At 36.6% G+C, this 27,373-nt stretch overlaps 1 protein-coding gene across 1 annotated transcript in view; it reads right to left on the bottom strand.

Moving 5' to 3' along the window:
• The window catches only part of pappab (pregnancy-associated plasma protein A, pappalysin 1b), a gene marked incomplete at both ends in the record, with an annotated part of 129,655 nt that extends 124,898 nt beyond the window's left edge, over window positions 1–4,757 (bottom strand). The window contains one exon of the mRNA XM_079816087.1: window positions 4,376–4,757. Coding sequence (XP_079672213.1) covers window positions 4,376–4,757 — 382 coding nt within the window. The remainder of the gene's footprint in view (window positions 1–4,375) is intronic.
• Window positions 4,758–27,373: the final 22,616 nt, after the last annotated feature.

Consider the following 27,373-nt stretch of genomic DNA (forward strand, 5'->3'; position numbering starts at 1 on the left):
CAGAAAAGTGGGGAAGACAAAGTGGTTCCCATGATCAAACCGTTGCAACAGTCCAGTCCAAGGACTACAGGCCTACAAGGAAGCATCTGCTAGCAATCAGGCCCAGACAGTGTGGTCTTGTATCAACAGAGCAAAGGTTACTTGAATTTTCAGTCTATTTTCTTGAAATGTGCCTCAGCAGTAGGGATGTTTGAAATCAAAAAATGGTCCTTTTTCGGCACAGTCCGTATTATGATTGGGGCTCTAAAACCCTTTCTTCCTGTTTCATTTGGAAACCATGTGCTGAGCTCCAGAAGGAAACGTATTCTTACATTTACTGGGTATGCGTCCTTCATAATCATCCAGAGTGTCTTGAATCACTGTACTTCAACACTGTAGAAATCAGATACAGGGCAAATTCTAAATTTGTAATTCTAACATTTAACCAACAAGCCCTACAAATCCACACAGCAGTGCTGCTTAATCCAGTAAATTTGCTGAGCAATGAAACCTGAAGTCAAAGACAGAAAGTGGAGATCTAGTGACCCTCCTTCTGTCTTCTGCATGAGGAAATCTCTCATCTCCCACAGCGGTGTTTGTTGGAGGTTATTTGTGAAGCTCAGTTAGGGTGAATAAGCAGTAAAACGTTACCAGGGTAGCAAGAGGAAAATATGACTATCCCACATTACTACTTCAGTAATGTAACATAACTCCAAATTTACACATGCCGCTGCAACAGGGAAATGCATTTGGATGGACCTGCTTAAATCCCTTCAGTGAAGCTGAATGCATGAGGATCTTTTGACCGCTAGGATTGACCACTTTAAAGAGATCATTCATTCGGTAGCGCCTTACTAAAGAGCAGACAGGAGCATGTAGTTCCCTCTCACTTCTGGGCTGCCAGCAGAACCACTGCCAGCATCTATAAAAATAAATTATGCCATAAAACTGAGGAAATTACAATCTGTGAAATCCTGGAATGAGACCACTAAGTGGGAAATAACAAACAGGTACAATTCTTGCCAGCACCAAACTTTAGACATGCAAGGGGCTCAGTGTAGGGAGAGGGATAGGAGTTCAATGAATGGATGGATGGATGCTCTAAAGAAGGCTAATTTTATATTGGTCACCATAGAGATTTCATTAAATACAATGGTACACAGCTTTAAATAGTTTAAAGATAATGCATTATATACTAACGGATGATAAGCAGAGAGCAGGAAAAGTCTTGTGCATAAATAAAATGTTGCTTGCTTTGCAAATTAACTTTATGAAATCAATCCAGTCATTGAACTAAGTACATGCTGAAGTTGAAAAATTTAATTTTGGAGATGAATGCAGTTGGCTCCTTGTGCCGAATATGGTGTACCTTGTAATCCTTTCCAATATTTCATTAAAGCGTCCATTTTGAGTTCATTCAATCTCAGTATCCAGCACCATGGACAGAGCACTACAAAGTGAGCATTACGAAATGAAAGACACAAGCGCAGCAACTGTTTCAAAAAATGTACTGTCTATAAACCTTTATTAAAACATCTATGGCTATAATGAATTTTAAGACTAGTTACTTTTAGACTTAGTTGTTAGACTAGTTTCATGTTAGCTATGGGTTCAGAATAGCCTTTTAAAGTAAAATAAACCAAATAGATTACTTAGTGTTTTTTTTTATTATATATTTCCCTCATGCCTCATGCATTATAATTAAGATTATTTATCAGTAACATTGGTATATTTATATATATATATATATATATATATATATATATATATATATATATATATATATATATATATATATATATATATATATATATATATATATATGCTTAAAATATGTGATTTATATATATATATATATATATATATATATATATATATATATATATATATATATATATATATATATATATATATATATATATATATATATATAAATCACATATTTTAAGCATCCTACAAAGCATCTTTTACCATTACAGAAACATAAAATATCTGTTAACAACTACATTAACCAAACATAAATCATCCTGTTTGGTAACATGATAATTGAATATTTAAATTTTTATGGCCATCATTACAAACCTCTAAGTGGTGCTATTGACAGTTTTATGAGGTGCTTATTAATTTATTGTAATGTGCCATAAAACATCCCTGTGTACTAAGACCTCAAAGACAACAGTGAAAGTGAAATGTACAAATTTCTATTTAAAATCAGACTGCGTAAAATTTTGGATGAACAGTTGCCGCCGCCTAACGTCAGCAGACATGCTGTAAAACTTCTAGTAAAAAAAGTAATCTGTCTGAGAATAGGCTCAGTGCCTCTCTGTGCGCTCTGCATTCTTGCGTCTGAGGATCTGATTGACTGCACTGCCGAGTCCATTCCATGATGTTTTGTGGCAACGACTGTAATATCTTTACAAGAAGAAGCAATAACAAAACCACTTGAAGAAAGGATGGACAAGGCACTAATTTTATAGCTTCCTACATCTGGACTGACACTGAAACATTCCCTCCTCTTATTCCTATACCTGAAGACTCCTGATTACAAAACAGCACATATTTGTGGGTTAAAACCTGACAGTCAATAGTCTTAGTTACATGGACCACAAACATTTAATGATTTGTTTAAAGTAAAATTTGATGAACAACTGTATTTGATGCGCAGTAAGAGAAGCTATATTAAATCTGCCAGCGCCCCCTCCTTGCTTCTTAATGTTACTGTGACTAAGGAGATCATTGTGAGGACAGAGGAGTGGACTAATTTTAGATGACTCACTGACAAGATGTATTCAATCAATCCATTAACATGCAGCTGGAGATATAAAGCTTATTTAAAGACAACTGTATATAATGACATTAATTATCAATGTCCTGAGTCTGTGATTTGCAATTTAAATCATGCATCTTGAAATCTACAACTGAATTGCATGTGCATGTCTCATTAATTGACAATTATTTATTTCATTATTTTTAAAAAAAAAAACATTTTATCTTGTAATGTTTTAACTTGGATAAACATTTTTAATTGAAATGATGTATGCATAACCATGTGGCATTTATCAAAATACAAACTAAGCACTCTGGTTCTTTTGTAGATTTCTAATGACATTTTAGAGAGAATGAGAATCAGAAACCAGGGAGTCTGGTAATTACAGCTAACAAATCTAGCCCTTTATACATATACATTTTTAACAACTGCCCGTGGCTTTGCTTTTTATTTAGACTTTTAGTGACCCCCAGGCATTTTAGAGAGATAATAAAAATGATTTGATTTGTATATCATTACAGTACGTTTATGCTCCCACAAAACTGCGTGCTATATATGGGTTCATGGGGTGCACGATTCACAAACCGACTCCACGGGTATTACGCTCTCTGTTGGCTGGAGAAGGGATGGGGGGGAAAAGAAATCACATAGATTTATTTGAAAGAAAAGAAAAAAAAATATATACAACCGAGCAACTAACACGCCCACCTATGCTACTCCATCCTCATAAGAATAATGCGTAATGTGCTTAAGTAGATATTTTTAAAAAAAATAAAAAAAATAAACGCACGGATATTTTGTTATTCGATCAGAAACTATAAGCGCTCGCTAGTGTGGAATACATTCTTGAAAAACACATTTTAAAATAAAATACAAATTAAGAATAAGCATAGGCTACATCATGACTAAAGAAAAATAAGCACCCGCTGTAGTGTCAGTTTGCTATATATGGTGTATATGTAGTATTTAGTGCAGAGCAGTGCACGTAAGGAGCACAGTAGCCTATGCATCAATGACGTATTTGTTTAAGCGATTTCTGACACAGACACTCAAACAGCATCATAGAGAAAAATCTACAGACTATTTACGCCGCTATCACAGTTTTCTCGCAGACACTTAAAAATTGCCGTTTTATAAATGTAAAATAATAATAATAATAGCCTGATAAATAAACAAATAGCCTACAACTGTTTAACGCCATTCGTAACAGACTTAAACATCAATCTACAAATACCATATTGAGGTAGGCTATTGCAATTGTTTTACAACGTATTACAACGAACCGTCCAAAGATTGATAACCAAAAATCGGCCAGGTTAAAACTACAAGATGCTACCAAAAGTTGGGTGGCGGTAACCTGCCAATCGCATGCAAAAGCCAAGAGAGTTTTTTCTAGTAAACAACAGCAAAGGCGCATCTCTAAATGGAGAGGTCAGTTATTGTTAACTATTCTCAGTAGGCTACAGGCTCGCATTAGCTCATAAATAGTCAAAGTAATATAAAGTGTCAAGTGTTTATGCAACTATTCGAAAGCTGGAGGTGATTTATGAAGCACGGGCATGCTGCAGTTACACTATGAAATGATTTCTGCAGTGAATATAATGCAAGTCATAATTAAGCAAATCAAACCTCCGATAACAGCTGGAGAGCGCTGCCCACCCTCAGGTTTTATCCACATTTCCAGGGTGAAATTACCCCTTGGAACCTCTGCACTGGGTTTCAGACGCAGTTGGTCTCCTCGACCGGTAAAGTAAACAGCCCTCCGCCGACTTGGGCTGTTTTCCCCCGCCTGTGACAGGCGAGGGGAGCGCCGATCTATCCCGGGAAGTGAGCGTTTGCCCCGAGGCAGGCGTGTGGCACAAGCTCCTGGGAAGGTACTTCTGGCTTCCCTGATGCGTACCAAGTCTCTTTTAGACCTTACAATTCGCCGTGGAGTCCCACACTCAGATCCCAAGCACACGATAAAAAGCAAAAGGCATAGGAGCCAAGTGCAAATGGGCAAAAGTTTCATTTTCAAGTGGAGAGAAGAGATTGTCAATGGATAGGGGATTTGATGATTTCAAAATACTAAATAGCGCTCGTCTTTGGAGATCTTTCCCGGTCTTTTGCTTTTACAAAAGCCTGTCAAGACGCGTATTCAACACCAACCAAGACGGCAATGCTGTCTTATTTTTTTCCTTTATAATGTTAAGCCACGACCCCCTTTCCTTGCCCCTTTCAAAGACACTTCAACACAGATTGAGGGGGGAAAGGAATATGTTAATTCATCCAAGTGCTCCACCTTCCCAATTGAATGGATCCCATTAAACTGCGGGGATGACTGAGTAATCAATCAGTGTGGGGAGGTCAAAATCATTTCCCTTTCACTTTTTCTTCACCCGCATTTCAAATAAACTTGGTAAAAACGCGTTTCTTAAACATAGGCTACAACATGCACAACTCTATGCGCGTAAATGTGTGAGGATTTGAACGGGGTCATTGGGAAGACCAACATAGGCTACATATCTTCAGAAGGATTCGCGTACATTAAGTTGAAGTAACACATAATATTTCCGGTCTTAATCGACTCGTGGAAATAAAAAGATATGATTTGTCAAATACATGTAGGCTATCAGGCAACTCGGCGTTACGTCACACTGTTGATATCTGGCCGAAGGCGTATAGTGCGAATAGCCGGGTTCATTCTGACAGGAGTCGCAGTAACCTGCTCGCTGTTTTGTTTCTCAGTTGCTTATCTGAACCGGGACGGTGTTTTATTTTGCGCACCGCTGCGTTGAGAACCCTCTAGCGGCTACACGATGAACTCTCAATAAAACCACAAGAAAAAAAAAAAAGAAAAAAAAATATGGCCAAGCACGTTAAATATTTTTATTGTTCTTTCCTTTGTCCACAACGATCCATTAACGTGCGCAGCGCTGGCTGGGGAAGCAGACTGACAGAAAGCCAAACGCAGGCTGCTGATCGGGAGAACGAGGAGGTACAGCAGACAAGATCCTCAAGATTTCAAGAAAAGGATGATTTTTGTGTGCATCATAAATGTGTGTGTGTGTGTGTGTGTGTGTGTGTGTGTGTGTGTGTGTGTGTGTGTGTGTGTGTGTGTGTGTGTGTGTGTGTGTGTGAATAATGACTTTAACTGTGAAAAGCTGACACTAAGGCAAAAAAACGACATCCATCAAAATAATAATAATGGTAAATATTAATTGGATTTCTTTTTCTTTCTCGTGATTCCTTTTTGACCAGTAGGCCTAAATATTTTCTATTTACTTTCCCTATATATTTGGTATATGATCAGTTTTATAACTAAATAAATAAATAAATAAACTCAGAAATTACATCATCCTTTCATGATGAATTCTGAAGGACAAGTAGGCTAAATGTCTTTTTCTTTTTTTATTAATTATATTTTCTCTTTCTAATAAATGTCGTGACCTTAAAAGATAAGTGTATTACTGAATAAAATAATGACTTTAACTGTGAAAAGCTGACACTAAGGCAAAAAAAACGACATCCATCAAAATAATAATAATGGTAAATATTAATTGGATTTCTTTTTCTTTCTCGTGATTCCTTTTTGACCAGTAGGCCTAAATATTTTCTATTTACTTTCCCTATATATTTGGTATATGATCAATTTTATAACTAAATAAATAAATAAATAAACTCAGAAATTACATCATCCTTTCATGATGAATTCTGAAGGACAAGTAGGCTAAATGTCTTTTTCTTTTTTTATTAATTATATTTTCTCTTTCTAATAACTGTCGTGACCTTAAAAGATAAGTGTATTAATGAATAAATTAACAATAAAACTGTATTTAACTCTCTTACTTAAAAAAAATCATAGCAGTAATATTATAATATATATATATATATATATATATATATATATATATATATATATATATATATATATATATATATATGAATTTAGGGGGCATATAGCAATGATGAATAATAGGAAGCACATACAGTATGGAAAAGAGTGGCAGATCTGAATACATATGTGACACATATAACAGAGTATCGAAGCATTTGCAGCCAGAGTCCTGCTGCACTCTTATTGCTTTTCCTTATTGAATGTCAGCAGCAGAGGGAGCCTGGAAAATGACTAAATGCACTTCCAACATCGTCTGCTCCTGATCTCAGTGTTCTGGTTCTCACAGCTGCAGAGGGACTCCTTGCAAACATGTGACGTCAATACTGCTGAATATCAATGGGCACTGGTGCTAAAGGACCAGCGGGAAACCTGGGGTGAGCCACTGTAGAGCCCCTCAATCGGCAGGTTCTTACCTCAAAGTTACTTTCAACCATTCTTATTCAGCAGGATGTCCCAATCACTTTAAGCTCTTTGCTCAGGAAGGTTTTACAATGATACTCCAAAGTACCTTATCTCTTATCACTTGAAATGGATGCAGCCAATAATAAAACTCATTAAAAGGATCTGGAGGCGCAGCACTGAGCTACAAACTTATTTCTAGGGTGCATGTTAAGCATAATACCTCCAGCCTAAATTACAGTATAACTTGTGACCTGGTCCTGTCCAAACAGTTAATATCAATGGTTTCAAAATTATTTCATGTATTTTCCCTGATATAACTGATCTTATATAAAGTGACTGACCAGTTTTACTGAGGAAACTGCAGAAAGAAGCTGCATTGTTCATTCTTTATTATTTACAACAGCAACAACAAATAAAAGGCAGCAGGAACAAAATATACAAAGTGAAAAGAGTGTTTCAATGAGTTTAGTGTTAAGAGTGTTCATATTTGTTGATGATACATGCACATACAAAGTACAATATGGAAGTATACACTGAATGCTCTGTCGCTTTGGATGAAAGAATCTGCTTTTATGTAAATGTACTTCTTAAGTTCTCTCTCTACACTGAAAAAAAATGGTGTGTTGGATTTACATGATTTAATCATGTACATCGGTTCCACATGATTCAATTAAGTTAAACAAACATAATTTGTTCACATAATTTCAACATAATGGAATTATGTAATTTTTAAGTAACCGAATTGAGTAGTCTCACAATGATTATAATTTGGCTCCCTAACAACAGTGGTGCACATGGGGGCTTAAGACCCTGCCTCTTTAATCAAAACACATGTTTATTTTTGTAGTCACTTGACAGATCTATAACACAGTACTCAGTAGCTTTCATTATATTTGCCAGCAATAGCACATCATATATATGCTAAGTGAGAAATGCTATTTATTGACATGTGCTGAGTCAGTCCACAGCCTAAGCAATCGCTCCGCTCTTCTCCACTATGGTAACCCAGTGTCAGTTAAATGGTTTGAATAATTCCAACATAATTCAACATTAAACACTAATAAACGATAAAAAGTCTCCCCCTTTTTCTAATTTTGCCCAAAAACACATAAAATAACACAAAATTTCAACAATTTTACTCTAGTCGTCAAGTCCCAAGCAAAGCATGCTGGGAAGTACAGTTTCAGCAAAAATCATTTTCGAGTACTTAATTGGTTCACATTCACCCCAAATAATTTAATCTAGTAGATTGCACATTTTAGAGAATTACATTAATCGAAAGCAATGAAATCATGTTTAGAAGAGAAACACAAATTTGTTGCGTAGATCACAAATAATACGATTAAGTAAATTGGACAACATGTGTTTTCCTGTTTTTTCAGTGTATATGACTTCAGCAAAATCAAATTGTCAAGTATATTTCTGATGCTATAGTGCCATATCTATTTTATCTCCATTTTGTTGGTAAAAAAAACAACAACAAAAAACAACAGATTAATACAAATAACATCAATCACAGGTGGTAACACAGGATTTTATCACAGCTAAACAATTGTAAAACTATAGTTGAATATCCAAAACATGTAAAGAAAAATATTATTTAAAAATATCTGGTTATGTGAAAAAACCTATACCAAAAATGTATTTAAAATACATGTTTCAAACTAAGTATACTACAAACCATTAACATATTTACTGACATGTCGCTTGAGACTATAAATATTATAATTAAACATTATTTAGAGTACTTCTTTATTGCACAATGACATTTCTTAATATTAAGCCTGTGTTTCAATATCACTAGTAAGGATAGTATGATCTCTGTATAATATCAGTCTTTAAATGCAAGATATTTAAAGTGTACCTAATGTATATGTGCAATAGTTTGATTTAGCACAATCAAATACTTCGGTATATCTTTTGTTGGACCTCGGCACTATTTTCGGTTCCAATTTAGCAGACTTTGTATGAAGTAAGTAAGTATCAGTTTAGTATACCAAAAGTACAATTTCAGGGTATTTACTTTAAGTACATTAATATGTAATATGTGTTTGTAGTATACTTAGCATAAAATCAATGTATTTCAAATACATATTGGTATATTTATTTTTCACTAGGGTAGTCATCAATATATTGATCAGTTGATCAATATATTTAAGTTAAAATATTTAGGTCATTTGAAAAACTTCCAGGTTGACCCAGGTAGATCCAGGTTTTACTTTTGCTTTAAATGCATAATAATCAATATTATATTAAAGCAGAGATAAGCAAAGGTATTATTATCTTGTGTCGTCTTTTGTGAGATGCAGGTTAATACTTGTTAATTGCCCAAAATGGTGGCAACTCTGACTTCTGTTAAATTAAATATTATGATTATGTCTTTTGCATTGTAAATATTTAGTGCTATATTACTGTTGAGAAATATTTGCGTCACCAAAATATGGCATATAGGTTTGTGGTGGTCTTGCGACAGGATTTGTGCAGTCAATTATTATTTTATCTTTTATCTGCTCTGGTTTTGCTATTGGACTGGAGATGCACTGACTCACAGCTTTACATTCAGCCTTTTTAGAAGGCTGCTCACTGCATTAAAGAAATTAAACTTTACAAATCATTCAAAGATAACATTAGAGAGATCTGCACTGGTCCTGTATTGTGATTAATAGCAGGATGCGTGGACAGCTGAAGATGTCATCAATGACGTACATATCCCAGTTTTTACTCTCTACTTACGCCCTCATTTGCAATCAGGAAATGCAAGTCAGTTCATTTGAATTGATCCTGGCTTGTCTCCTACCTGGAGACCTACTACAACTAAAAGTCTAAGAGCAATTAACCAAACACTTAATCTTTCTGCTGATGCTGAGGCATAAGGATTTTGTAATGTATTTGATGGTCACTCAACACTGGAATTTTTACTTGGTCTTTTATAAAAGACCTTGATTTTCTCTTTTTGGCCTTGCCTTCACTGCAAATGAACAGTCTTTGTGGAATTTTCCAGCACCTGCACAAAGGGCTGGGTCGGATAGAAGCTTAAACATTGTATTGTGTAATAACGACTAAACAAACTTTCTCATGCCAAGAACTGTCATTTTTGTACTTATGGACCATTAAGAGTTATAATATTCATTGTCAGAAAAAGAACAGCTTGTTCACATAAATGAAAGCTAGCACCCATTTAATTTCACAATTGTATTCTTTTTATGATATATCAGCAGATTTTAATCCATGAATTGCAATTTGAGAGTACAACGCAGAAATGCAGAATTCAACAAGACCATTTTCTAATATCACATTGATTAAAAAAAACCTTCGTCGCTTTATCTTTGATTGTGGCAGTCTCTTTTACACAAGTCAAATGTACGAGTGTGTATGCGTGAACAAGCACGTGTGTGAACAAGCGCATGTGTGAACAAGTGTTTGTGTGTAGTAGGGGAAATTCCAGCTGGTGTTTATTGTACCCATCTTTCAAAAAAGATAACCATCATAAAAATGGGGAGGGATGCATGTTCTGACATCTATTGTATCTGATCCAATCAAGGAATATGGCCATTTCTCATTCATTCCGGAGATCAAGGTGTTCCCCCAACGGAAAAGATCAATTTGTAGTTAGGGAGACTCTGGAAAAACCCTGTACTCAGTCCAATGCAACATTCTGCAATGAGTGATTGAACAACGTATTAATTTAATCTCAGCTGCATGAAGTGGCTGTCACTATGGTGTTGGCAAAATAACCAAAATGAATGGCACAGTCATGAAATTGGTATTTGTTGGCAAACTTTGTTCATATTAACTAATTGGAAGATCCTTATGTATAACCAGGCCTAGACTGAATCTGTGATTCATTTATTTATTTAACATTTTGCATTTTCTGCATTGTGGTGGAAAATTTGGAATTTTGCAAAAAGGATTTAAACATGAACATGTTCAAAAAAACATCTTAAACAGCTTAAAGCTACTACACTCATCAGCATAACCAAAATTTGCCACAAAAAAGATCACTGAAACGGTATGGGATTTATGAATTCCATTTCTGTGGAAATCTGTGGAGTTTTTCATGGAGCTTTTGCAGATTCCATGTGGGCCTTGGTACAATTGATACTGTGACAATAAACAAATTTACGGCTATAAACTTTTAATAAACGTTTCTCCGTTAGTGATGTCTGTAACATTTACACAACCCTTTGAGGTTGGTAAAAAATTCTGTAATGCTTTTAAAAGAAGTCTCTTATGCTCACCAAGGCTGCATTGATTTGAACAAATGTATTTGTAAATATTTGTGTATATATATATATATATATATATATATATATATATATATCACTTCCATGGCCACAGGTGTATAAAATCAAGCACCTTGGCATGCAGACTGCTTCTACATACATTTGTGAAAGAATGGTTCGCACTCAGGAGCTCAGTGAATTCAAGCATGGTACCGTGATATCGCACAGGTGTCAACCTAAGTCCATTCGTAAAAATTCCTCACTACTAAATATTCCACAGTCAACTGTTAGTGGTATTATAACAAAGTGGAAGCAATTGGGAACAACAGAAACTCAGCCACGAAGTGGTAACCCACCTAAATACACAGAGCGCGGTCAGCGCATGCTGAGGCGCACAGTGTGCAGAAGTTGCCAACTTTCTGCAGAGTCAATAGCTACAGACCTCCAAACTTTGTCTGGCCTTCAGATTAGCTCAAGAACAGTGTGTAGAGAGCTTCATGGAATGGTTTTCCATGGCCAAGCAGCTGCATCCAAGCCTTATATCACCAAGTGCAATGCAATGCAACGGATGCAGTGGTGTAAAGCACGACGCCTATGGACTATAGAGCAGTGGAGACGTGCAATGTCTGGCAATCCAATGCACGAGTCTCGGTTTGGCAGTTTCCAGGAGAACGGTACTTGCCTGACTGCATTGTACGAAGTGTAAAGTTTGGCGGAGGGGGGATTGTGGTATGGGGTTGTTTTTCAGAGGTCGGGCTTGGCCCCTTAGTTTCAGTGAAAGGAACTCTTAATGCTTCAGCATACAAAGACATTTAGGACAATTTCATGCACCCAACTTTGTGGGAATGGTTTAAGGATGGCCCCTTCCTGTTCCAACTTGACTGCGCACCAATGTACAAAGCAAGGTCCATAAAGACAGGGATGAGTCAGTTTGGTGTGGAGAAACTTGATGGCCTGCACAGAGTCCTGACCTCAACCCAAAGAACACCTGTAGGATGATTTAGAGCGGAGACTGCGATCCAGGCCTTCTCGTCCAACATTCGTGCCTGACCTCATAAATGTGCTTCTAGAAGAATGGTCAAAAATTCCCATAAACGCACTCCTAAACCTTGTGGAAAGCCTTCCCAGAAGAGTTGAAGCTATTATATACTGCAAAAAATGCTTTTCTTGTTTAGTAGTTTTGTCTTGTTTCCAGTTTAAATATTACAAAAATTCTTAAATCAAGAGGCATTTACTAGATAAGTACAATGATAGAAGATATTTATTCTTGTTTTCATCAAAATTAAGTGAGTTTTCATTTTACGTATCAAGTGAAATCATCTTGATTTAAGAATTTTTAGATATTTGGACTGGAAACAAGACAAAAAAAAGCTTTTTTTTTTTGCAGTGTAGCTACAAAGGGTGGGCCAACTCCATATTAAACCCTACGGATTAAGAATGGGATGAAAAAAAAAATACTTACTGACCCAAAAACTTGGTAGCATTTCGGAATCAGAAAGCGCTTTATTGCTGAGTGTGTTTGCACACACAAGGAATTTACCTTGGTGAGTGGAGTCTGTGATGACTTTGCCAGCCCCCTTCCTCACTCTGGAGGATTACAGGTCCTGGAGGGTGGGCAGGGGGCACCAAATATCCTCTCCGCAGTCCAGACTGTCCGTTGTAGTCTCTTGATGTCTGATTTGGTGGCTGAACCAAACCAGAGAGTTATAGACTAACACAGGACAGACTGAATGATGGCTGAGTAGAACTGTGTCAGCAGCTCCTGTGGTAGATTGAACTTCCTCAGCTGGCGAAAGAAGTACAACCTCTGTTGAGCCCTTTTCACAATGGAGTCAATGTGATTGTGCACTTTAGGTCCTGAGAGATGGTAGTGCCCAGGAACCTGGATGACTCCACTGCTTCCACAGTGCTGTTCAAGATGGTGAGCAGGGGGAGAGCTGGGGTGTTCCTCCTGAAGTCCACTATCATCTCCACTGTTTTGAGTGTGTTCAGCTCCAGGTTGTTATGCACCAGACAGACATTTATTTGACCTGTTGTCTGTATGCAGACTCGTCACCATCTTGGATGAGCCCGATGACTGTGATTTTGTCTGCAAACATCAGAAGGTAGATGTGCAGACATTTGTGAACAGCGAGAAGAGCAGTGGGGAGAGTCCTGGATGTGAGTTTCCCCAATCTCACTAGCTGCTGCCTATGTGTCAGAAAGCTGGTGATCCAAGACAGTTTGAGGTGGGCACAAAAAGCTGGGTCAGTTTGTATGATAGAAGTTCTGGTCTGATGGTGTTGAAAGCCAAACTGAAGTCCACAAATAAGATCATTGCACCAGCCCCAGGTCTGTCAAGATATTGCAGAATATAATGCAGTCCCATGCTGACTGCATCATCCATAGACCCGTTCGCTCTGTAGGCAAACTGAAGAGGATTCAGCAAGGGTCCAGTGATGTCTTTAAGGTAGGCCAACACCAGTCTCTCAAATGACTTCATGAGCACAGATATGAGAGAGTGACAGGTCTGTAGTCATTAAGTCCAGTGATTTGGGTTTTTTTGGGGACTGGAATGATAGTGGAGCATTAGAAGCAGCAGGGAACTTCACACTGCTCCAGTGATCTGCATATGTATTGTTATTGTAAAAAATATTTTTGTGGAAACCATAATGATGAATAAGTTGCTTATGATTGATCAGAAATGATTGAGCACAAGTAAAGCCCTCTTTGTGTCCCCTCAGAATGTTATTCTGATCAATTATTTGTTTTTTCATATTAATAGCATTCACACAGTACTTAATTTAATTCACTCCAGTTTAATTCCGTGTCCCAGCAGATAAGGACAAAGTCAGCCACCTGTAACTCAAGCATCTGATGTAGATGAAGATTTAACAGATCCCAATGTAAGAGCACAGTTAAAGCGAAAGTGGCCAGCCACAACCTCACAGTGATGTTAAAAATTCAAGCTTGAAAGAAATCTGCATGCAGTGATGATCAGTATAGAATTTTTGTCATTGTAAGTTAAGCTGAAATCAGTCTCTGTCGATTCTAACTCAACTTTAAGGGTAAATGGGACATAAATAAGCTTAGCAGGGCCATGGCAGCATATACATTTCATAATCACACACTCAAAAAAAAAACATAAGATTTATGTATTTGAATTACATATAAATTTTCCATGCATTTGGATTACATAATTTTAACATAAACAAATTAATAAACTTAATGTGATTCATACATGCAAGTCATACATAAATGTAAGGTGGTAAGATAAGGGTAAGATTTATGTAATTGTATTGATAAACTGAATGTGATTCATATATGCCAGTTTTACGTAAATTAAACAGTTAAGATTTATGTAAAAGTGCACAGAAAAACACCCATGTTAAATTAACACTTCCTAGTGTTCATGTGTGTGCTCACTACTGGGTTAAAGTACCATTGAAGCAGTGTTAAAGTTAATTAGATAATTGAGTGATGATTGAGTATTAATGATGAACACCTGATAATAATGAGCAGAATCACAGAAGGAAAGAGAAACATAAGAACTACAACTGACTTCAGCCACAGCCTTATATAAAATCAACTGAAGATAAAAGAAGACATTAAATCTCTGAATATCTTAGCAGATGAGGATTAAACAACTCCACAAACAGTATTACCAGCTTCACACATTACTAACCAGACTGACTATATTTCTGTCATTTCTGTTTTAATGAAAATAATAGTTTAATTTGAAGTCACCATGCTGGAGATCAGTGTTTGCTTTAGTTGGGCTCTTGACCCTTGACTCTTTAACGTTAGTTTTTCTCTGGCTCCTTTAACTGTGTGTTTATAAAGCACATTTGTTAAGACAATGGAATCCAAGAGAATATGTTGTCAGTTGATATTGACTATTTATATATTGATGCTGACATCATCATGTGGCTGAATCACTGATCTCATTCAGAGCCTAATCCTCTGTTTATAGTGGTAATGTGTTACTAGTTTTGTTTTATTCACAACACGAGTTCCAGCACCATTGTAGTAATCAAAGAATATGCAGGATTTAAATCTACAGCATTACTTAGATACACACAGACATCAAGAATCCATGTATGAATCTCAACAATGGTGACAATCAATTAAAAGCTTCATGCTGCAGTGCATGTTGGGTACCACCAATCAACCCCCCCCCCCCCCATGTGTCCCAGCATGCATTGCGGCACGAATAAATTATGCATCTGAATTGTGACAAAGTTTCTTTGATACTTAATATTTGCTTTTACTTTTGTTGTTTTTGTTGTGACATTTTAGTTGCTTATTTTATGTTCAGAGTTGATCTGTTTATCTGAATTTTTTTTTATTATCACCATTGTAGAGATTCATACACTGATTCATGATGTCTGTGTGTGTCTCAGTAATGCTGTAGATTAGAACCTTTTGCGCATTTTTTATTTTTTTTATCTGCATATTCGATTACCACAACTGTCCTGGATCTTGTGCTGTCTATTATTATGAATACTACAAAATTAATAACACATTACCTCTATTCCTAGAGAATTACACTCTGAATGAGATCAGTGATTCTGGCCACTACAAATAGCCAACATCACCTGATAATTTTTTTTCTTGGATTCCTTTGACATAACAAATGTGCTTTACAAACACAGTTATAGGAGCCAGAGAAAAACTAAAGTTAAAGATTAAGGGTCAAGAGCCCAACTAAAGCAAACACCGATCTCCAGCATGGTGACTTCCAAAGAAACTATTATTTTCATTAAAAAAATAAAAAAATAAAATAAAGTCAGTCTGGTTAGTAATGCGTGATGCTGGTAATGCTGTTTGTGGAGTTGTTTAATCCTCATCTGCTGAGATCTTCAGAGATTTAATGTCTTCTTTTATCTTCAGTTGATTTCATCTAAGGCTGTGGCTGAAGTCAGTTGTAGTTCTTGTGTTTCTCTTTCCTTCAGTGATTCTGCTCATTATCATCGAGTGTTCATCATTAATGCTCAATCATCACTCAATTATCTCATTAACTTTAAAAGTTGGCACATTTGATTTTTATTTATTCTCTGTTTTGGGAAGGTGATGAAAGAAAGAAAACATTAAGTGGCATCATCTTGTTTCCAGAACATTTACTCAGCCTGGTTATATTGATTGAGCAGAAGTAACACCTTTTATAGGAGCGACTGGGGGCAAGTCGTCACATTGGGATCAATTACACAAATGTGTGTTTACTTTAGCAGATTTGTATGGGGGTTTTCATTTCCAACATCTAGTGTATACAAAACTTCTTAAATTAGAATGTTTGTGAATGGTTTTACAATATCATTATACTATTGTAATATGTGATTAAAGGTGGGTAAGTTGTCACACTTAATTGGTGCATGTTTTAAATGTTGTACTTTTATAAAATTTACCATTTTCAATTTCTGTTGACCCAAATAATTTTTTGTAGTTAAGACTAGTGAGTAAAATGACCAAGAATTTTACCCACAATGAAAAATAATCAGTAAAACACGACAAATATCCCCAAAATACCATACACATCCCATATTACTTTTATTATTATTTCTGACTTTCAAGTTTCAAGCTTCTTATATACACACACACATCAGAGTTTGGCCACATGTCAAAGAAATAAAAAATTATGTAGTTGCCAATTAACAAGTTAAGCTATGGTACGCTGACAGACCTAAATTCTTTGAAGTGACAGAAACCTCTGTACTGTGTCATAGTTTGGACACACTATGTGGCCTTTCTAAACACGTTAATCAACACTGATACCCAGAACGAGATAATGCACACTCTTATAGAGCCGCAACTCAATCCCCAGGGACGTTTCATGGTAAAGTCATGGGCACACAGCACGTGAATGTGTTATATTCTGCTTTATGTCACAATGAGGCCAGTCAATCAGCCCTGAGGGAGGAAGGTTGATAAAGGAGACCAGTAAGATTGTGACCAGTTCCTGGAAATCCTCCTCTTCAGGCCTGTTTCCTCTCCCTGCTGCCTCTAATGCACTACTCCCATTATACTCACACAGTACTATAGTAGGTGTGTTGCCCTTTAATGTCAGTTAGTTTCAGACATCATAATAAATAACTTCTGATAAGACACTCAAAGATACTTTTAATTACATCATTACTCTTGCAAAGTGTGATTAAAAGTATTTTCTGCATCTCACCATTCAACATTATTATATAATTTTAATTAATTTTATTTTCAATTTGTTGAATTTTATTTATTTTTCATTTTCATTCTATGACTGTTAGTTCTAGTTAATTTCAAATATTCCATTTATGTCTAAAATACTAGAAAAAGTTGTGTCCGCTAAATTGTGCTCCTTGAAGCTGCATCTCAGTTTTACTTATCTTAGTGCTGTGTTCGACACTATATAATGCCATACTCTTAGATTGATTACAAAATCCCTATTCAAGGACAGGCATTAAGGTGGTTTAGATTGTATCTATCTGAAGGTTACAATTTTGTTAATTTAAACAGGGAATTGTCCAAATTAAATCCAAGTCAGTAAATGATGGAGTGCCGCAAGGGTCTGTTTTAGGCCCTCTGCTATTTTTAATATACATGCTGCCCCTTGGTAATTTAAAAGATAACAATGGAATTTGTTTCTACTGTTATGCTGATGATATACTCAGTCTTACATTTCACCAAATCAGCCAACTGTTTTATATATTATGATCAAACCTTATAATGATTACTTTAACGAGCTCATTGGTTCTGCCTAAATAAATACATGTTAGCTAACTGCATGATTTGTATCATCTTAGAACTGTACATTTCTGGCATACAGTATAGACATTACTTTGACACAGTCACTTCTGATAGCAGATTACTCTAAATTGTAATCTAGTAACATGCATTTTCTGTAAAGCTCATTGTGAAAAGCGCTTTACAAATAAATGTGAATTTAGCTGAACAGGGGTGCGTTTCCCAAAAGCATTGTTAGCTAACTATGGTTGCACAAGTTCCGTCGTTATCAACATAGTTCAACGAGTCGGTGTTTCCCAAAACCAACGAAACAAACAGCATGAAAAAACAGCAAAAAATCTAGCATGAATTTGATTTCAAACTAATTCATTAAAATAAATTATTACTCCACCACCTGCGTGACATCATTAACCAACGTGGTTGAACAACAAATTACGACAATACGGTTAGTTGATTTCTTCAACAATGCATCAAACTATGGTAGTTAACCAGTGAGTTACGTTGTATGGCAAGCCGTTTTGACTTTTATTCATTCACAGGTTTGAATTCTTGAAATCAATTCAATTTTCACTAGTTAAAATGCTAATTCGTTATATCAACAACTCAATTTTTACTAGTTAAAAGGCTAATTCTTGATATCAAGAATTGAATTTCAACTAGTTAAAACTCTAATTCTTGATATCAGTAATTGTATTTTAACTAGTGAAATGTCACCATAGGCTGCCATTCAAATTCAATTGTTGATATCAGGAATTTAATTATTGAAATCAACAATTAAATTCTTGATATCAGAAATGCTCATTGTTGATATCAGGAATTGAATTTTTGATATCAAGAATTGAATTTGTATTGGAGATGTTGTTGGTTCATTGTCCTGCGATTCGGGATCAGACTCGAACATGTATGGGCCAGGGCTTGCAAAGCCCGATGCCAAGAGGCTAATTGTGTTTTCAAGTCGGGCTACCAAAATGTATCACCGGCTTGCCCGACGGCCTATCTTAAATAGTGAAATAACATTCCTTTCTTGATGTGCGTTGTTCACTCTCTTGACTTGATATTTGAAGGAAAAATACAATCGCGGAAGTTGAACATGCCGATTTGTCTGCAGTGAAGTTTTGCAAATGCTTGTGTGTGTGTGTTAGTGATGCGGTTCACGGATATATCCACTGATCGGGCGGGCCAAGTAATAAAAAATAACGTGTGGGGATGAGAGATAAATCATTGTGTTTGTTTGATAAAGACATATTGCAAGCCCTGTGGGCGAAACATTCCGGTTGCCGTTTTTCCACACATTTTCAAACCAACTCCCCACATGTACTGACGGGGGAGCCAAAGCTCATTATAATATGCAAAACTGTTATCCAATCATTGCAGTGGGCGTTTACTTCCAAGTCTTCAATGTGGCACGCCCATAAAAACCGAACGTTCCAGGAGCTAGGCTCAAAACCAGGGTAGAAAATAGCTTATTACTTATTCATTATGATGTTTTTTAATGTAAAAACCACACAAACGTCATAAGTTGACCTCAGACAACAGTATAATAATAAATTAAAAAAAGCCAGTTCATGACCCCTTTAAATAAATGTGTGGTCTTAATTTAGGTTAAGTTAATTTTGTAGCCATGAAAATCCTTTTGTTTTAACGATAATTAACAATAATTACACTGGCGAAAGTGACATGCCTCTGATCAACATTTGGCCTATGTAATGCTGCTTGGTTTTTTTTTATAGTGGGGGCACAGATTTCAAATAACTGCATCACATGCACCGGACGACCTAGATTGTGTTTGCGCACAACTAGTGGCTTCCTCAGGTGTTTAGAGTGAAAAGCCCCCTCATGTGGACAAATTAATATTTTAGTTCTTTACATAAGACAATCTCTCCGAGGGCATTAGATGTCCCCACTTCAGAGACCTGTGTCCATTGCTCTGGAAGACGTAAGGGAACACATGAGTCAGGACGTGTTCCTCTGTGTGACAGTTATACTACTTGGGTACAGCATGGTGGGAACATTCAGAGCCCAACTCCCTCAGGTCACCCTGCAGTGCGGGTGACAGGTTATCCTTCCGTAAAGAGAGCATCCCTGTGATGTATAGTGCCAGCTCTGGCACTGAGTATAGTACAGATTTTGTCTGAAAAAAAGTCAAGCCAACATTTGAAGACAAAGTGAGCTAAGTATCTTGTAGAAAAAGCGATAGAAAGGGAATGTTTAATATATATCATATATAGACAAAGAACACAATTTTATATACACGATTTTTTGTTTTCACTTTATTTTGATGGTCCCTTTAACACATTCTGTTCACTATAAGTAACGTTGCACCTACATGTCTTCTAACTCTCAGAGTATAAGTAGATTGGTAGGGTTATGGTTAGAATAAATTGACATGTACAGTACTTGCAAAGTTACTTATAGTCAGTAGAATGTGTGTTGGGGAACTGACATGATACAAAGTTAGTAGATATTAAGTTGACAGTCTACTAATACTTTAATGAGAGTCAGTTGACATGTAGTTGCACAGTTACTTATAGTCAACAATGTTTTGAAAGGGACCATCAAAAAGAATTGAAAAAAAAAAGGAAAAAGATTTTTACCAATGTTTTTATTTTTTACTTTTTTTAAATGGCATTTTCAGCAGCCATTACTCCAGTCTTCATTGGCACATGGTCCTTCAGAAATCATTTCAAAACGCTCATATTTCACATTATCAATGTTATAAAAGTTTGTGCTGCTTGTATTATTTTCATGGAACCGTGACACATTTTATTCAGGATTCTTTGATGAACATAAAGTAAAAAAACGGCAAAAGGAAATCTTTTAAAATGATAAATGCAATATTACAATTATTTAATGTCACTTTTTATCAATAAATTGCATCTCACTCATATTTTTTTATTAATTTTCTTATAAATTACATTTATATATAAATTGGAAAGAAAAATAAACAGTTGAGAGCTACTGACACAGAAGATGTGCTAGTAGGACTAATTCAACATACAACATTGCACATAAAGCTTCATTCAGATAAATAACCTGCATTCCTGTAGTTTACATAATTCATACAAAACTGTTAGTTCCAGATTTGTCCTGGTTTTGATCTACGGTGTAGAGGAGCACAGGTGCGCACATATGCTTGATGCACGGCTTTATGTATCTTCCACACAAGTACCCTGGGGAACTGTTCTTCACAAACCATGAAACTACAAAAAAAAAAAAAAAAAGGTCTTCTTTGTTTTCAAATGGCTATGAACTTTTACTCTGAGCCTCCTGCATGGACAGATCCCTTTATAGTACATTATTACGATACATTAGCCTGTCAAAGAGGCTGACGTCTGGCCATCACGAGCACCAGTCAATACCTCTCATCCCTCTATCACACAGTCTTTTCATCTCTCTCCTGGACTGACAGAACATCAGAGAATGATAAAACAACGTGGACGAAGAAGATGACGAAAAGGAGCTCCTTTAGTCAAGAGGTGCATACTTGTAAGAACTGGGTCAAGGACAAGGAAATGCTTCCCAGTGGTATGGTGGCAACACATGCAATTGTGTATTAGTGCACAGGCCGATGAAACCAGTTTTCATGGTTTAGTTTTAATGCAAAACAACAGCCTAAGACTATATTGTATGTAGAGACTTTTAGGCTACATTTAAAAGTCGCCAGATTTAGAGGTAATTTACTGGTTTGTGCAGTAAACTGTAACAGAAGAAAAATCAGTTGTGAAAATTAAAAAATCAGTTGTGTCATTTTGTATAGTAGTTGTGTAGGTTTTGGAACCAAGAAATACAGTGACCAAAATTACATTCCTGACATTTGGTTGTTAACATGCATTCTTCCAGTGATGCAGACAGAACACTAAAAATAAAATACTCAGATAATGCTTTGCATTACTGTTTAACACAGAACAGCTACTGAATCTACAGCATAATACATACAGTGCAACCGATGTAGCGTGATTAAAATAAATAAAAAAATCATAGAGACATAGTCTTAAGTTTGTTTTAGTCAATCAAAAAAATGTAGAGCAACCAGTGCAGTTCAAATGTCAAATGGATGACTCTCATGAGTTCTTTTTAGTAAATCAAAAAGGCTTATGAATTAGTTAACGGTCACTGAATTAGTCTGAATTAATCATTAAAGTCACCATGAAATCAAAATTGACAATTCTTATTTTTTTACAGAATGTTTCAGTGTTGTTGGAAGGATTTATCCATGCACATTTTTAATAGAATATATATATATTCATATATATATATATATTAGTGGTGGGCCGTTATCGGCGTTAACGTGCTGCGTTAACGTGAGACTATTATCGGGCGATAAAAAAAATATCGCCGTTAATCTATTCTCAAAGTTGGGTTGGGAGCTGGGTCTATACTACGCAAGCTATGATGACTTTCACCTTGATATTTTAGCGCGGATGTATACCTAGCCGAATTGCACTGTAGGGGGCGAGAGAACGAGTCTTCGAACCTGTGTGTATGCCTACTAGTGTTGTCAAAAGTATCGATATTTCGCTATGTATCGATACTGAAATATCTGAAACGATACAATACTCATTTTCTACAGTATCGATATCAGCTGCGCTCTCCTCTCCTCTCCGACTGACAGCGAGTTGACACGCACCCACCTCCTCTCATTCAGTCCGTTTAATCCTCTGAACATTGCGAACGTGTGTTCTGCTGGATTTTTCCTCATGACAGCATGTTAGTATTGGTGTGACCGGTCTGAATTTCGCGCAGGGTTGCACATAACGTTAATTCTACTAATTCCCGCAGATTTCGCGCTCGCATCTGAATCGCACACACATACTGTAATAAAGCCGCCTCTGACATACAAGTGCAAAAATTAGCTCCTTTTTCCAGCTTCTTAATGGTCAAATACACTCAAGAATGTCTCAATGCCAATCTTGGTGAGTTTTAACGTAAACACAGTCGTAACCAGCTCACAGGAACAGTGGGATCCATGCGTGCATCAGGTCTTAAAGGGACAGAAGTTATTATTATTCAAACTACAAAAAGACAAACGATCACTTACGAGCACACATATTCTGAATGCCTTCGGCAGAATTCAAATGAGCCATTTTAATCTAGATTAATTCCAAGATTACAGTGAGTTTAATCTAGATTAAAAAAATTAATCTATGCCCACCACTAATATATATATATATATATATATATATATATATATATATATATATAATTTTTTTTATTCATGTGCCCTTTTAATCTATAATCTAAAAGTTTAACCTTCCCTTCCTCTCAAAATGCCGTATGTTCTCTATGGAAGCTTGTTTCAACTACAGAATATAAAAAAATAAAAAGATAATTTTAATTTTTAAATCTTAAAATTCAGATATTTCCCCCCTCGAAATTGCTACAGTTTACATCGCACAATTCTGAGGAAAATTGTGAATTCTGAGGATTTTAGAATTGCGAGTTATAAACTCACAAGTGATATATATTTATGAGAAATAAACTCACAATTGCGGGAAAAAAAAGTCTGAATTATGAGAAAAGAGAAAAAGAAAACATTCAGATTTCTCTGAACTGTGAGATTAAAACTCGCAATTGTGTTATGAAGTTCATCCATCCATCCATCCATCATCTTCCGCTTATCCGGGGCCGGGTCGCGGGGGCAACAGTCTAAGCAGAGATGCCCAGACTTCCCTCTCCCTAGCCACTTCCTCCAGCTCTTCCGGGGGAACCCCGAGGCATTCCCAGGCCAGCCGGGAGACATAATCCCTCCAGCGTGTCCTAGGTCTTCCCCGGGGCCTCCTCCCGGTGGGACGTGCCTGGAACACCTCCCTGGGAAGGCGTCCAGGAGGCATCCGAAAAAGATGCCCGAGCCACCTCAGCTGCATGGCTCCTCTCAATGTGGAGAAGCAACGGCTCTACTCTGAGCTCCTCCCGAGTGACCGAGCTTCTCACCCTATCTCGAAGGGAGCGCCCAGCCACCCTGCAGAGAAAGCTCATTTTGGCCGCCTGTATCCGGGATCTTGTCCTTTCGGTCATGACCCACAGCTCATGACCATAGGTGAGAGTAGAAACGTAGATCGACCGGTAAATCGAGAGCTTTGCCTTACAGCTCAGCTCCTTCTTTACCACGACAGACCGGTACATCGACTGCATTACTGCAGAAGCTGCACCGATCCGTCTGTCGATCTCCCGTTCCATCCTTCCCTCACTCGTGAACAAGACCCCTAGATACTTTAACTCCTCCACTTGAGGCAGGAACTCTCCACCCACCTGAAGCGGGCAAGCCACCCTTTTCCGGCCGAGTGTGAAGCGGCTGGGATGAGAATCAGCACCTCCAAGTCCGAGACCATGGTTATGGAGTTCAATTTTGAGAAAAAAAAGACTATTTCTCAGACTTTTTATATTACGTAATTCTGACTTTATAACTCACAATTGTAAGCTTAAATCATACAATTCTGAGAAAAAAGTCTGAATTGTGAGAAAAGATTCGCAATTGCCTTTTAAAAATGTTTTATTCAGTGGCAGAAACAAGCTTTCCTAGTTCTCTTCATGATGTATGTCTCAGTGGAGGGTGAGACTAAATGTCCTCCACATCTGCTTCACTCAGACATACGTCACAACATGGAAGAAAAGACTATCACAACTTCCGGTAGAACTTCATTTTACAGTCCTGTTCCCCAAACTATGTACTTATTATAGAAATTACAATAACTGCATAATAACTAGGTACGTACCCTGAACCTAACCTTAACCCATGTATATTACCCAGGACTTTTATAGGTACGTACACTGTAAGTACACTTAAGTCCATGTACTGTAAAATAAAGTGCAACCACAACTTCCGTTTAATGCCGAATTTAAGGAACTGTAATCATTAAGAGGAATTTAATCGTAAACAGAATCATTAAATTATTGATGTTTTCCATATAGACACATTGTTTATGCCTACTTACCATTGCAATGGCATCAGCTCAAAAAGTTATTTTATATTGGCATGGAAATTGGGTTTATCAATGTTGGTCTCCATTCACTGAATCATCCTGTTCTGTTTAACTCAGAACTGCAGAGTGAGCATGAAGTAATGAGAAGTATAACACAGCCAAGAATAAACCAATAAAAAGCAGCTGCACAAACACTTTAACATGCTAAGAGGAACATAATCAAAGTGTAAGTGTTTTGTCTAACTTAATATTTCAAGTAACAGCTTGTTTGGAGTGATTCTATTCTGTAGTGATCTATTTTTGGAAGTGTGGATCTGATCTTTCTACCAGATCTGAGGCACTTCCTCTCAGACAATGAACCAAGAGGTGGAAACTGGAGCTGTACAGTAGGAAAACTAGTATCTCTCCATAACATTGGTGCTTTAGTAATGTATTTATTTGCTGAATGGAAACTAGACTTTTAAAATCCGAAACCATGTTGTTTTAAAGTCAGGGTCCAGGTAGCTCACACAGAATCCATGAGAACTTAAGTGGCCGGTATTAATGAGGGTCATACTCAAACGCAACAAACAAGTGGTCCTTTTAGAGAGCAGCACAGACTTTGTCTGTTTCTCCAACCCTAAGAAGACGGCATGATGGACCATGGCCAATTTACACAAAGTTAGTTCCCCCCTGTGGTCTGGAAAGTGTACCTATAGGAAACTGTAAAGACCTTAACCTAAGCCTCCAGCCTGAGCGCAGTGCAGGACAGCTCCTGATTTCTCAAATCAAACAGACCACATAAAAATGAAGGATATACCAGTTCCATATGGAACCCCAGGAATGACATTTAATTCAAATAAACAGTTTCCCCTACGCAGACAGGCGGATCTCAGCTCTACAGCCCAAACAGAGCAATGTGAAGAAACATTTGTGCCTGCTGAGGGTAGAGATACTGTTACACTCTTACCCCTGCTACTAACTTCACCTTTAAATCCCCTCCATTCCTTCTCCCTTGCTCCCTAAAAAGTCCTTACAGCTTTAATCTCCTCTTGTTCTGTTTATGACTACCTCTAATCTTCAAATTTACACTGCCAGTTTTTTGCTTTAATTTTTTGCGTACAAATAAAAAAATGCTTTTTATTTCTGTAGCCAGTTCATGTATTTATTATTTATTCGCTGATTCTGTAATTATTATTATTATTATTATTATTAACTGGCCATCCTTACATGTGGCCCGAGACACTAGGATAGGCTCCGTCACCCCCGGGGTCCTACAGAGGATAAGCGGTTTTGAGGTTTTGAGAATGCATAATAATAATAATACTAATACAAATTTATTATTATTATTATTATTATATTTCACTACTACTACTATTACTACTACTACTAATAATAATAATATAGTGCATTTCACAAACCCTTTAAATGACAGAAAACAACTGAAAAGAATGTAAAAAAGATACACAAAGAAACAAAAAATTATTATTTTGTGCATTCCACAATTATTATTATTATTATTATTATTATAAATAATAATAATTGAATTATTATTATTATTATTATGCATTTCACAAACCCTTCACATGACAGAAAACAACTGAAAGGAATGCAATTGTCAAACAAAGAAACAAATCCTTTACACAACAGAAAAATTAAACAAGAATATAAAAAAATAAATAATAATATAATAAATAAACAAACAACATGGCAAATGAAGTTACAAAGAAACAGAAAAATACAAAAATGGAGGAACCAATTTGATTTGTTAAGATTAATTAGCTAAGTAAACAGTACATTTTCAATTGAATTTTGAAGGTGGGAAGAGATGAAATTTCTCAGAGATAATGTGGGAGAGAATTCCAGTGTCTAGGGGCCACTGAAAGACCTACCACCCATGGAGGACAATCTTGAACCGTTAATAAATTGGCTCCGGAGGAATTAAGTGTCTGAGCAGGAGAGTAGGATGAATAAGATCTGCCAGATACTGCGGTGCAGGACCATGAAGGGCTTTAAAAACTGCAATTAGAATTTTGTACTGTATGTGATAAGCCGGAGGAATTGGCAGAGCATCTCTGTTGAAAAGACCAGCATATGTTGATTTTGGTCTCCAGAATAAAATGGTGGTGGTTAAAAAGCTTAACGAGTAAGTTGCCATCATCATACTGGTAAAAGATTTTGTTGGTGAATAGCATGACTATGCTGGTCTGCCAGTTAGACCAGAACACAAGCAGCCTGGAGTCTGGACCAGCTAGGAAATGTGTGTCTTTTCAGCAGGGATGGGAGTGATTTACTGACTTTAAGTAACTTAGTGACTCTTTCTATTATCATTTAAAACAACTGAGGGGAAAGACCAGTAAGAAGTGAGTAAATGTATGCATTATGTAATGATGTAATGTGTAGAGATAAAAGGACAGAATGAACACAAAATTGGTCTTCCCACCTAACTACTGTAATTTTGCTAATGAAAATGGAGGTTGTTACAAAGTAATGTTCTTTACCTTTAATTTGTGTATTGCATTTCAAGTCA

This window comes from Gobio gobio (assembly GCF_949357685.1).
Source record: "Gobio gobio genome assembly, chromosome: 4".
NCBI classification, from domain to species: Eukaryota; Metazoa; Chordata; class Actinopteri; order Cypriniformes; family Gobionidae; genus Gobio; species Gobio gobio.